The following is a 12,810-nucleotide window of genomic DNA, read 5'->3' as shown; positions in this document are numbered from 1 at the left end:
GCGGCCAGTTCTTTACCCGAGCAACGAACGTGAGGGGACGTGGTCCTTCCAGACGCCTGCCCGGCCAACAACTCCGGCCGCTCAGGGTCACCTCTGCGAGGCTGTGGGCAGAGACCGTACGCAACCGCGCCGAGGAGAAGGCGGGCGCCGGCGCGCGGCGAGGAAGGGGAAGGCCCGCCCCCTCCCTGCTGCGGCTGCGCGGGGACCGGGTCGGGCAGGGGCGCGGCGCGGCGCGGCGGCAGCGGAGCGGGCGCGAGTGCGGGCGCGCCCGGGGGCCGATGGCGGACGTGGACCTGGTGGCCGAGTTTCCCAAGCCTGCGGATGCTGCGCGCTTCGCCGAGGTTATGGCTCGCTTCGCCGCCAGGCTGGGCGCGCAGGGCCGGCGGGTGGTGTTGATCACGTCCGGCGGCACCAAAGTTCCCCTGGAAGCCCGGCCAGTGCGCTTCCTGGACAACTTCAGCAGCGGGCGGCGCGGTGCTGCCTCGGCCGAGGCCTTCCTGGCCGCGGGTTACGGGGTCTTGTTTCTGTACCGCGCTCGTTCCGCCTTCCCCTATGCCCACCGCTTCCCGCCCCAGACCTGGCTGTCGGCGCTGCGGCCCTGCGGCGCAGCCCCTTCGGGCTTGCTGAGCCTGGAGGCCGAGGAGAATGCACTTCCGGGCTTCGCGGCGGCTCTGCGGAGCTACCAGGAGGCTGCGGCTGCCGGCACCTTCCTGGCCGTGGAGTTCACCACTTTGGCGGACTATCTGCATCTGCTGCAGGCTGCGGCCCAGGCGCTCAATCCTCTGGGTGCGTGCGCATAGGAGTTCAGAGTTTCCTGCAGGCAGAGCCTTTCTCCCCAGACACTTTCCCCCTCACCTTTTCATTATCCGCAGTCTAACAGCCGGGGAGCCTGAGTTGAAAGGAGCAGATCCCATATCCCACTCCAATTTATTACACCCTGTGCTTCTCTCTGCAGGCTCTTCTGCGATGTTTTACCTGGCTGCGGCCGTGTCAGATTTCTATGTTCCTGTCTCAGAAATGCCTGAACACAAGATCCAGTCATCTAGGGGCCCACTGCAGGTGATGGGCGCTTCTCTTCCAGAGATCTGACCCCCCATAATCAATCTTGGGTTAATTCCCTCTTGATCTGGAGATGGCCTTTCTGCATTCCGTATGTGATAGGCGCTAGGGATACAGAGATGAATAAGACACCGCCCTCCCTCAAGAACCTCACAATCTAGTGAGGGAGCTGGACACAGACTAATTACAATACAGAGTGAGCAATGCTCTAGTAGAGGTACGTACAAAGTGAAGTCAGAGCATGGGGTGAGTGAATCTTGGGGAAGCCAAGGAAGGCTTCCTGGAGGAAATGACATAAACTGGGTTTTAACAGATGAATAGCGAGTATAGCAGACAACGTAGGGAAGGTCATTCCAGGTAGAGGACAAATTGGAGTTTGGAAATGAGCCGTGTGCTGTGAACTGAAGTTGTTTGGTAAGGCTGGAGAGCAGGGAGAGTGGGGCGCAGGGTGGGCCAGCTGACCGAAGAGAGCTTATTTTATAGATTTTGTATTCCTTTTTAAGGAGCTTGGACTTTATCCTGTGGAGCTAAGGAAAACAAGTAGGAGAATGAGATAAAGTTTTTGTTTGAAAAGAACATTCTGGCATCAGTATTAAAGGTGAATTAGGGAGAGAGTGGCAGGTGTAGGTTAGATGACAATGGTTGCTGTATTTTAAGGAAAGGGTATGGGGTGACTAGAGGTGTGGTTGAGATGTTGAGGTGATCTGGCATCCTGGAACCTGAGAGAATTCTTAATCATTTATGATTCAAGCAGAATTTAAATAGGAGAAACTACCTGTGGGACACTTGCTGACTTTGTAGGATACTAATTTGTTCATTTCTTCAATAAATATTTATTGAGTACCTACTATATGCCAAGTACTATAGTAGGACCTGGAGATAAAGCAATGTGAAGAAACATACTGTGCCCTTGTGTTGCTTACAGTCTTCAGAGACATAAATAAGTCAAATGCATACTATGTTAGGTACTGAAAGATGCTATGCAGAAAAACTAAGTGAGGAATGGGAATATAATCCCTTTAACACTTGCTAACTTTCTGAAATCCTGATAATTATCATCGTAATTTCACAATTTTAAAATTCTGGGAGGATTAGTTTATCCTGTCTTTTTTAGTTCTTTCTTGAAAGTACACAAACCAGCTCAATATTGTTAGAACAGTCAAGACTGGTATAGTAGGAGTTTGATCAATTGAAAATAAAATCAGTTCTATTTCTTCAGTGCTACGATGTGTTATGAGTGACAGTTTTTAAATGAAATCAGATAGCCATTCTACCAGTGCAAGGGATATTTTAGGCTAAGAGGTTTAAAAACCCAACGTTAATTAAACTTCTGCCAAAGTTACATTTGCGTTACAGATTTGCGTGAATAGATTTGTTTGAGTGTTTGGTTTAAAATAAGGGGAATATTTAAGAAAATATAATGCTGTTTTTCAGAGCTCTGTTAATGGTGATGAGGGTGGTAGGGCAAGGTTAATTCATAAGACATGGTTTTGTCTCAGAATTTGTATAACGTCTTGGAATTACAAATCCTTATGAACCCTACAGATCCAAGGGTCTTAGGCTAAGCATTTAAAATGCTCTGAAAAGTTTGACAATGAGAAATCCCACTTAAATTGACACAGTCAAAAATCTGAGTCCCTGCGAGTTTCCCATGAGACTGACCTGGTAGATATTGACCTTTGTTTGCTTATTAAGCTTTTCTTTTTCCAATACAGATAACAATGAAGATGGTGCCAAAAATGCTTTCTCCTTTGGTTAAAGACTGGGCTCCCAAAGCATTTATAATTTCCTTTAAGTTGGAGACTGACCCTTCCATCGTAATTGATCGTGCACGGAATGCTTTAGAAGTTTATCGACATCAAGTGGTGGTGGCCAATAGCCTTGAGTCACGACGGTCCTCTGTAGTTATTTTAACGAAAGACTCAGAAACCAAGATATTGCTGTCAGAGGAAGAAGTAGTAAAAGGCATAGATATAGAAGAGAAGATAGTGGGTGATCTTCAGTCTCGACACACGGCTTTTATACATGACAACTAAAAAAGCCTTTGTAGGATAAAAATTGTTCAGTGGATCAGGGCTCTTCTAAGTGGTAAAAACAAATCCTTTGCTTTCATAAAGACAAAAAATGAAGGGAAAAAACAGTGAGTGGTATGCAGGTGAATATAGTTTGGTATTTGTCTTCTAAAGATCATTTCATACTCAGTAAAAATGAAAACAAAAGGAAAGCAGTTATGACCAAACCACCTGACACGCTCATCTGATTATCACCTGGATTTTGAAAATGAGCATGAGCTGTTCCTCACCTTTAAAAAAAGAGCTTATTGGAAATTATATTCCTCAACATATACATGTGAGGCCTGAATATCGACCTTCTTCGTACTAGGAGAAGGATTACGGATGCATGAATGGCCATGCCTTAAAGATCAAATATTTCTTGATGCCTAGTATGTGGTAGGCCCTGAGGATTATGAGGATTAAAAAGATGAATAAATATGTCTCTGTCTGGGAAATGGGTGTATGAAAAATAAAGTGCAATAAAGTGTGTGCCCAAAAGCCAACATGATGGAAATGATGTTTTTTGAAAATTTATCAAAGGTGGGAGTACAAGAGGAGGACCCTTCCCTTAAGATAGATTGCACGTAGAATGATGAGCTTCCCATGACCTTCACTTTTTGCTCCTTTTCCCAGGTTGACTCTCTATTTGAGTTAACAGTTTACCTTTCAAATATTCTAGAACTGTTCTTAAGGGAAACGACTTCTACCTGGGGCCTGGAAAGGGCCTATTAGTTAGTTTTGCCCTGAGGGAAGCTTTACTATGTGGTAAGAAGTAGGGGCTTTGAAGCCATCTCAGCCAAGTTTGACCCTTTAAGCTGTATTACCTGTTACCTTTGTAAGCTTAGACCATTGACTTAATCTCAAGTTCCTCATTTATAAAATAGAGATACCCGCACATAAATTTTCTCAGCAAGGAGGTGTTCTGATGGTGTCTGACCTGATCCCTGAATTCTTGAGTTTTCAAAGCTCCTCTCACTGTCCTGGGCTTTGGGTTGGGAGTACGCAAGAAGTGTGGTTCCCTACAAAAAATGCCCTAAATGGTCTGTAGGATGATCCAGAGTGCATGTCGAGAAACTACCATTAATAAGTAGGTAGAAGCAGGAAATATACTTCACATACTTGATTTAAAATGCGATGATATTTCATGGAGTCGGAAAGCGTAGCCCAATGTGTCTGATGACAGTGGTACAATAAATTTTAGTTGAAAAGATCTGAGCAGAGGTGCAAAGATGGCATTGAAATATGTCATTAAATCAAGAAATGTGACTTTCAAGCAGAGGAAAAATAACTGCAGCAATCAGGGCTGTTCTGGAAGCAGTAGTCCCACCGAACAAAAATTTTTAATTAAAGTCTAAGTAGAAAAATCTCAAAGACAACAGGCTCTGTCAGCAGTGTCTGCAGTACTGAAGGGATAGGAAGCAAAAGATTGATTTTCTTCCCTACATCTATACCTTCGTGTGGGTGATGACTGTCATGATGTTTGAAGTCCAACAAGGATAAATGGAGTGAAAACTAGAAGCGATTCTAATCTTTGTTTCTACCCTATCACTTCCCTTAGGAACCATTTCCTATCCTGTTTTGTTAGGCTTAAACAAACACCACTTTCCTACATGGAATTATTTAAAGTGTTTTCCAATTCCAATTTAATTCCCATTTGGAACACTTAAACAGTATTTACACATGTTAAAATTCCAAGAGGTTTTTTTGTTTTTTTGTTTTAACATTAAATAGAAGTATGCAAAGAAATAATGAAAAGGAATGCGAGTCAATGAGAGCAAATGAGAAAGCACTTGATCGAGATTGGAGGACCAAGAAATGTTTCCCTGAGGAAGTGACACTTGAACTAATAAGCAGGAGTTAAGTGGACTGGAAGTGATGGTGGTGAGCATTTTAGATCAGAGAAAACACACTAGTAAGGTGGAAATGGTTGAAGTAAGGGATAAGATCTGTCCAGGTAACTTGCAAAGCTTTGGAAAGGATCCCATGTGGAACTAGAGTAAGACCGAAATGTGGGTACCTATTTGGGATATCAGCAAAGCAAGGACCCCCAAAACATGGGTCAAATCAAGCTTTGATGAACTGACTAGGATCTTGTAATAAGAGCATTTAAATGACCATGATATAAACCAAGCTTCTCTCAAGTTGTCATTTACAAATTTTTATTTTGCACGACATAGGTGGAGGAACGGTTCACTTAAACTTAATTTTCTAGGACTTCCAAAGGGCTTCTGTCTTAGGGACAGTTCTAGTCAAGTCCGATTTCTTCATCTTTACAACAATAAAGCCGGGTCCAAAAAATGTGATTTGCCTTAGGTGCCCCAGGTAGTGACAGATCTAGGATTAAAATTCAGAACTCTGACCCTCTCCCTTTTAAGAATGAAATTACTTCTAGAAAAATAACTCCAAGGTTATTGGGCCGGGTCTCCACTTAAGGCCTGGCGGGAAGCTACTTGAGAGTTAGAAACGTCCGCTAATGAAAAGGAGCCTCAAAGTAGAAAAAGCGCACCTGTGTTGTTACCATGGTTACTGGAAAGCCAATGGAATGCGCCGTATTTTCGTTTCTCCCGAAAAACCCCGCCCCACGACCCGAAGGCCAATGGTGTGCACCGTCTCCACAGGAAGAGCAGCCCCCGAGCCAATGGTGCGCGTCGTTTCTATGGTTCCCGCCGGAAGGACGCCTCGGCGTCTCTGCGACCAGCGCGGTTGCTATGACGCCCGGACCTGGGTCGGCACCTGCCGCTGGCGGTGCGGCGGACTGGAGCGAGTCGGGACCCTCGCGGCGCTCTCCGAAAGACAGTCTCTGGCCCGGTTCCTGAGGTTGCCGCGGTTCCCGCCTCGGCCCCGAGGAGGAAAGAGCCTCTTGTGCGTTCCTTTTCAGCGTCCCAGGTCTCTCCCGCTTCTCTCAGCGGTGTGGCCCGAAACCGGAGGGGAGCCTCGCCTGGCTCTGCCTTTGTAGGGCCGGGCTGGAGTGATTCCGCCTGAAGAGCGATTCGCCGGTCCCCTGGGACCCAGCCGCCCAGGCCTTTAGAATTAGGCTGTCTGTCTGATTCAGACAGGGCTTGCGACCCCGTCACCGGAGTTAGGTGGGCGCTCCTTTTGTCACTGCCCAGGCGAAGACGCAGCCCTGCGCAGACCGCTGCGCCTGACCCGCCTGGCCGGTGCCGAGGCCTCCGAGCCACGGCTCCCCCTGGTCGGCGTGTGGACAAAGAGCTGCTGTTTTCTGCTTTTTCGCCCTATGTTCATCATGCGGGACCTTGAATGCCGATGAAGCTCTGGAGAGGCCTTTTGTATCTTCAGCATCAGACGTCATCAAGTCAGTTACCTTCTGCCTTTCGAGCGGCAATCTCATCCGCTTCTCTCATCGCCTTGAGCACCAGTTTTCGCATCCTGCTCATTCCACAGCCATTTTCACCCTTTCTTGTCCACGCTGTACGTCACTGAATGTCCATTCGTCTCCACCACCTTTGCCATCTATAGACCGCCTCCCTCTGCTTTCCTGCTACAATGCTTTGGGTCGCTAAGTATTCCACATTCTCCAGCTCTGGAATCATTTGGAAGATTTTCTTTGTTTCTCTGCACTATGGCAAGCTTCCTGTCTTGGGTAAACTAACTAGCATGGAGAAGCGCACATTGGTAAATACAGACAGTAAATTTCTGCAAGCCTAGTGCGTTTTGAAAACGGAGGGGGGGGGATCAAAATGCATTTTTAGGCCCGTCCCAGGCTTATATAAAGAAAGAAGAGTGTTCCTTGCTCAAGTGAATACTGTGTTAGATTTGCATGATGTACTCATGCACGCGAAAAGATCATTCAGAATGATCACGTAGCCATATTTCAGCTTTAAGCCCATATGAACACAATGCTTTGATACGGCCGAATTTTCTGGAGAGGAGATGCTTAAAACAGTTCTTGTGTCTTCTCTTCATGTCAGTTTCTTTCTTTCTTTCTTTCTTTCTTTCTTTCTTTCTTTCTTTCTTTCTTTCATTTTAGAGAGAGAACGGGTGTGCATGAGGGAGGAGGCAGAGGGAGTGGGAGAGAGAATCCTCAAGCAGGTACCCAATGAACATGGGGATGGGGGGTGGGCTCCCCCAGGACCCTCAGATCAAGACCTGAGGTGAAATCAAGAGTTGGCTGCCCAATGGACTGAGCCACCCAGGCGCCCCTTCATGTCAGTTTTTTTTCTTTTTTTCTTTTTCCTGATTTTATTTATTTGAGACAGAAAGAGAGAGAGAGAGAGAGAGCATAAGAGTCAGAGGGAGAAGCAGACTGTCCACTGAGCTGGGAGCCTGATGTGGGGCTGGATCCCGGGACCCTGAGATCATGACCTGAGCCAAAGGCAGATGCTTAACTGACTGAGCCACCCAGGCGCCCTCATTTCAGTTTCTTAATCAGAAAACATTCTTTGTGATGTGAGCTAAGAAACAGAAACAATGAGGCAGAGTGATTGAAAATAAATATTTTTGGCAAGGGACCAGGCTTAAAAAGACCAGAACATAGAACCTTAAAAAACAGAATGAGATTCATTTAGAGCCAGTGAAATTTTCTTTTAGTTGAAAAACTTTAATTTGTCTTAAAGTATCTGTTCCTTGTTGAGTCTTACTATTTCTTTTCAGTATTCAGGTTTAAATGTAAACTTATTTTGAAAATATGCACTTTTAGTGGGTATTTGGGGGGCTAGAATAATTTGGATATTGTTATTTTCTCATGCCAATTACAGCACTTATCTGTGATAGCTCATACTTGCAGCCAGGTCGAGTTTCCAAATACTGAGAAATTCAGCTTTCTCTTCTATAATAGATTGGAAAGAAAAGAAAAGTTCTAGGGGCATCTGCGTGGCTCAGTCGGTCGGGCGTCTGACTCTTGATTTCGGCTGAGGTCATGATTTCAGGGTCGTGAGATCAAGCTCTGTGATCAGTGTGGAGTCTGCTTGAGATTCTCTCTCACCCTCTGCCCCTCCCCTGCTCACACTCTAAATAAATAAATAAAATCAATCTTTAAAAAAGAAAAGAAAAAGTTCTGAAACTTTTTCAATTTTCCACATTTAATGGATAAATTCTAACTTTTGAAAAGCCGAGTATTAGATGCTGTATTTCAAGGGTCTTACCTTTCCCCTTCCAATATGTATTTACTGAACAAACATCATTAGGGCAACATTGAAAAGTAACTTTTTAAAAACTTTCCTCTTACCCTAGGACAGTGGCTCTAAACCCAGGGGGTGATCTTGCTCCCCATGAGACATTTGACAAAGGGTGGAGATATTTTCAGTTGTCACAGCTGGGGGTGTGTTACTGGCTCCTAGCTGGCAGAGGCCAGGGACGCTGCTGTACACCCTTCTATGCACAGAACACCCCCCCCCCCACGACAAAGAGTTAGCCAGCCCAAATGTCAATAACGCCGAGGTCAAGAAACCCTGTCCCAACATATCAAGTTCATTTTTCTGTTCTGGGTCAACCCTTGCTCACGAGTGTACATTTTTACATAGCTGTAATGATAGTGTATATTTTGCCTTTCTTTTTCCTGTTAATTTTATATTTTAAACATTTAAACATTGCTACATTGTTTTCAGTTTTTTGAAGAGTATATTCTTCCTCATTTTACTTGGGAATTGAGAAGGAAAAAACTATATAATTTTTATATAGTTTTATACAAAGTTTTATACAAAAATATAATATGTATTATATTTTAAGATGCCTATAATTTTTAAATTATATTTGTGTAGAAGGGAGAAAGAAGGGTCAAGGTAAATAGCTTATCCGGGTATATCAGTTTTTGTGGCCATGCTGTTTACTTTTGTTCCCTAATGTCACTCTAAGACAGTGAGATCCAAAAGACGTGCTGTAGCATGAGGTATGGTCCTGCCCCTTCACTGTAGTTTGAGGCACCTGTAGGGGAAATAAGAACAAAAAGCAATGACTCTGCACCCATTCTCCTTGCCCTCTTTCCATTTAAAATTCTTTGTCTCTCTCTCAGTTTGCTTTGACAGTTTTACTAACTCATTCTTTATATCTGGAAGCAAAAACTTTTTAAGATAGTTAATGAGCATTTATTCAGTATCTACTTTGTAGAGAATAGGTTGTGGGTATGCTTTGTTAGGTGGGTAATTTTAGGTGCAGTTTAGATGTTAGAGCATTTATAATTCAAATAATGGATTTTTTAAAAGATTTTATTTGAGAGAGAGAGCACAAGCAGGGGGAGCGGTAGAGGAAGAGGGAGAAGCAGACTCCCTGCTGAGCAGGGAGCCCAAAATGGGCTGGATCCTAGGACCCTGAGATCATGACCCGAGCAGAAGGCAGATGCTAAATAATGGATTTATATTACCTCAAGATCTGCTTTTTTAGAACTTCCAAATTACTTAACCATTGCGTCTCAGTGACTGGAAAAATGTGTGTTCTGGGATGTCATAGCAGAACAGGCAGAGCAGCCCAAATGATAAAGTCGTGGAAATATAAACAGCATGATGGGGATCCGTCAGTATACTGGCGTGGAAGACTGACGTCAAGGCGTGGCAGAAGATAAGGCTATAGAGACAGGCAGGACTAGGTTGCGGAGAGTCTCTGGTCCCAAGCTGAGGGATTTGAACTCTTCCTGAAAGCAATGGGAATGAAAAGCAGCAAGTGATTTGCATTCAGAACAGCCAGTCTAAGGGCTTTGGATGGGGGCCAGCCTGGCAGCAGGGATATCGGTGAAGGATGCAGTTAAACAAACTGGACAGTAATTGAGGAAAACCTCAGCTAAGGCAGCGCCCTTAGAGGTGGAATCTACACATTCAGCGACCGGTCATTAATGAGAGTGGGATGAGTAAGAAGGCAGGGCCACAGGAGACTCCCAGGTTTCTGGCTTGGGAAACCATATTGATGGTGATTTTATTAACCGTACAATACAGAAGGAGGAGCAGGTGGAAGGGAAAGATGAGTGGATTCAAGCTGAGTTGTTCATTAGACAATTTGATATGCATTGGTCATAAATAGTAGACTCATTTTATATTGTCTTCTTAGCCTACATCGTCTTCTCTGGAATTTGTATCTCTCCACCAATCCTTACTTAAAGAGTAGGCTTTAGTGGCCATATTTGTACCTTTGCTTTCAACCCATTCCAGTGACAACGGACTGAATGAGGATTATACAACTAACTTTGGAGAGGGGGACATGGTTCATTGGATGAGCAAAAAATAATCATCTCTCTTTCATGAATTTGAATTAAAAGATAAAGAACAGAAATGACTTAATCCGAAAAGTTAGTTAGGCTTGACATGTGAATGGCTGTTCCTAGCCTGGCTGAGGAGCAAGTGGAGAAAATTTATCCATGTGGAAAAGCAAGTAAATGGGGGCAGATTCATGTGGAAACTCAGAGATGAAGGACCTCATGGGTCAGGATAGAATAGTTCAGTCTGGTCTAGGATGGGCTGCCCAGTTCCGTATCCAGTTCCTATGTAGTCATATTTATTTTCCAGCATATGCCCTTATATCTTATTTTAAGTAACATTTCTGTAATAGTTGGGATTGGTTGGCCATGAGGGTCAGAAAGCTCAAAATAAAAATGGCTTTAAAAAGATAGAAATTTATTTCTCCCAAATAAGAGTGAAGAAGCAAGCAGTCCAGAACTGATAGGGCAGCATCTTGAAATTGTCAGAGAGTCACAGATGTCTTCTCTTATGATAGTATATTATCTGTGGCAGGTGGCTTCTACCCCATGGTGTCCAGGATGGCTGCTCAGACTTTAACTATCTTGTGTGTATTCCAGCTGGTAGAATGGAGGAAGGAGTGAGGAAGAGTGATCCCATTCCTTTCAGAGCACATCCTAGAGGTGGCGTAAAATTCCATTTATATTCCATTGGTCTGAACTTAAGTCACACGGCTGTATCCAGCAGTAAGGCAGGCAGCCATATGATCATTCAAGAAATCAGTTCTCTTATGCTGTGGGAAAAGGGAAGAATAAATATTGGGGGACAACTGGCAGTCTTTGCCACATGCACTTGTGTATGTTCTAACTTCAGTGTGTTTCTGTTTCTTCCCATTTTTTCTAGATAGAGCTGGAGCTTAGCAAAAATGGATTATTATTAAATCTAACAACCGCATGAGGTAGGCCTCATTAATCCATTTTATTTGGGGATAAATAAAAGTTTAAAGAAGTTAGGTGACTTGCTTAATCACAAAGCTAGAAAGTGGTGGAGCCAGAGTTTGAACCAAGGTATGTCAGACTCCTATGTCCATGTTGTGAATCACGATGACAGTGAGAAAGGCAGAGAGCCAAAGGCAGGATTCTTAGGAATGGCAGCATCTCAAGGGACTGTGGGAGAAGAGGAGCCCAGGGAGAATACAGAGAAGGAAAGGCCAGAGAGGTAAGAGCAAAAACAGGAGAAAGTGATGTCACAGAACAGAGAAAGGAAATGCTTTCAAAATAAGGGTGCAGAGAGATCATATAGAAAAATTACAGAAACATGTCCAGTTTGATTGGCATTTTGAGGGTTATTGGTAACATATTTTGAATACAATGGTAAGAACAGAAGTCAAAATGCAGTTGAGGAGGGGAAGACAAATTAGAAGGAGGAATGTGGTGGGGTCAAAGGAGGGCTATTTTTGTATCTTTATTTTTAAAACCAAAAACATCCTTTTTTTTTTTCCTTTTCTCTTTCTTTTCTTTTCTTTTCTTTTCTTTTCTTTCTTTCTTTTTTTAGAGAGAGAGAGTGAGAGCCTGTGTGGGGAGGGGCAGAGAGAGAGGGAGAGAGAATCTTAGGCAGGCTCCACATCCAGTGTGGAGCCCCATGCGGCGCTCGATCTCAAAGCCCTGAGATCATGACCTGAGCCAAAATCAGGAGTCCAACACTTAACCGACTGAGTCATCCAGGCACCCCAAGACCGGAAACATCTTGAGTGAAGGGCAAGAGATCAGTAGAGAGGGAGATAGTGAGTATACAGAAAAGAAAGAGCTTCCTTGAAGAAGCAATATGGGATGGGATCTAGAACACAGGTGAAGACACTTGCTTTGATCAGGAGGATGGACGTCTCCTCCACTGAGTGGCGAAAGAGAACGAGGTCTCTAAAGATGAAGGCGAGTATCTTGGTGCAGCGGAGGAAGTGGACAGAGCGTCATGATGACTATAGTTTTACTAGTGCTGTGGGAGACAAGGTCATCTGCCAAAAGAGGGGAGAGCTGAGATTTGGAGTTTGATGAGAGAGATGGAAGTTCTGAATAGTTGCCGAGTGAAATGGTAGCAGAATCTGGTAAAGAATGCATAGATTGATCTAGCAGAAGAGAAGCTTGGCTCCGGCTGCAGACCATGAATTTGCAGTGGCTCCGGTCTACTTGCTCGTTTTATTTTTCTCTACCAACACTCAGCAAACTTAAATAGATATAGAATAGTCAAATGGCCAAACTTTTCCAGAGCTTGGATTTTCAGGGAAGGTGGGACAAGGGGCAAGAAAACTGGGGACATTGAGGAGAAATTGCAATGATCAGCTATTGAGTCCAGGCTTGAGGGGAAAAGCCAAAAGGTATCTGGGAGCTTGAGAGATGTAATGGTCCAGGGACTGAGATCTCACTGTCATTGTAGAGTAAGTACAGTTTAAGAGAGCAACCATTTCACACCCATCAGTATGGATTTGTTATAGATATAAAACAATTATAACAAGTGTTGGCAAAGATGTAAAGAAATTGGAGCCCTTCTGCGTAGTATGATGAGAACATAAAGTGGTGCAGCTG

General features: G+C 44.2%; 2 protein-coding genes across 4 annotated transcripts in view; both read left to right on the top strand.

Annotated features, from left to right (window-relative positions):
* The first annotated feature begins 204 nt into the window (after positions 1–204).
* PPCS (phosphopantothenoylcysteine synthetase) lies at positions 205–3,616 on the top strand. 3 transcript variants are annotated; one of them, XM_026498347.4, is made up of 3 exons: positions 205–786; positions 956–1,059; positions 2,775–3,616. In XM_026498347.4, the coding sequence occupies exons 1-3, from the start codon at positions 279–281 to the stop codon at positions 3,093–3,095; spliced, it is 933 nt and encodes a 310-aa protein (XP_026354132.1). In that variant the 5' UTR covers positions 205–278; the 3' UTR covers positions 3,096–3,616. The 3 variants fall into 3 exon arrangements, with proteins under 3 accessions (XP_026354132.1, XP_026354134.1, XP_026354133.1); XM_026498349.4 differs by having other exon boundaries at positions 225–341; XM_026498348.4 differs by lacking the exon at positions 956–1,059 and having other exon boundaries at positions 532–786.
* A 2,198-nt stretch (positions 3,617–5,814) lies between these two features.
* The window catches only part of CCDC30 (coiled-coil domain containing 30), a 118,975-nt gene continuing 111,979 nt past the window's right edge, over positions 5,815–12,810 (top strand). Inside the window, 1 exon segment of the mRNA XM_048220523.2 lies at positions 5,815–6,426. The gene's annotated coding sequence lies outside the window, so the exon portion shown is untranslated.

The sequence above is a fragment of the Ursus arctos genome, unplaced genomic scaffold (genome assembly GCF_023065955.2).
Source record: "Ursus arctos isolate Adak ecotype North America unplaced genomic scaffold, UrsArc2.0 scaffold_12, whole genome shotgun sequence".
NCBI lineage: Eukaryota > Metazoa > Chordata > Mammalia > Carnivora > Ursidae > Ursus > Ursus arctos.
The sequence above is the reverse complement of the archived record's forward strand: the minus strand, read 5'-3'. Positions and strand labels throughout refer to the sequence as shown.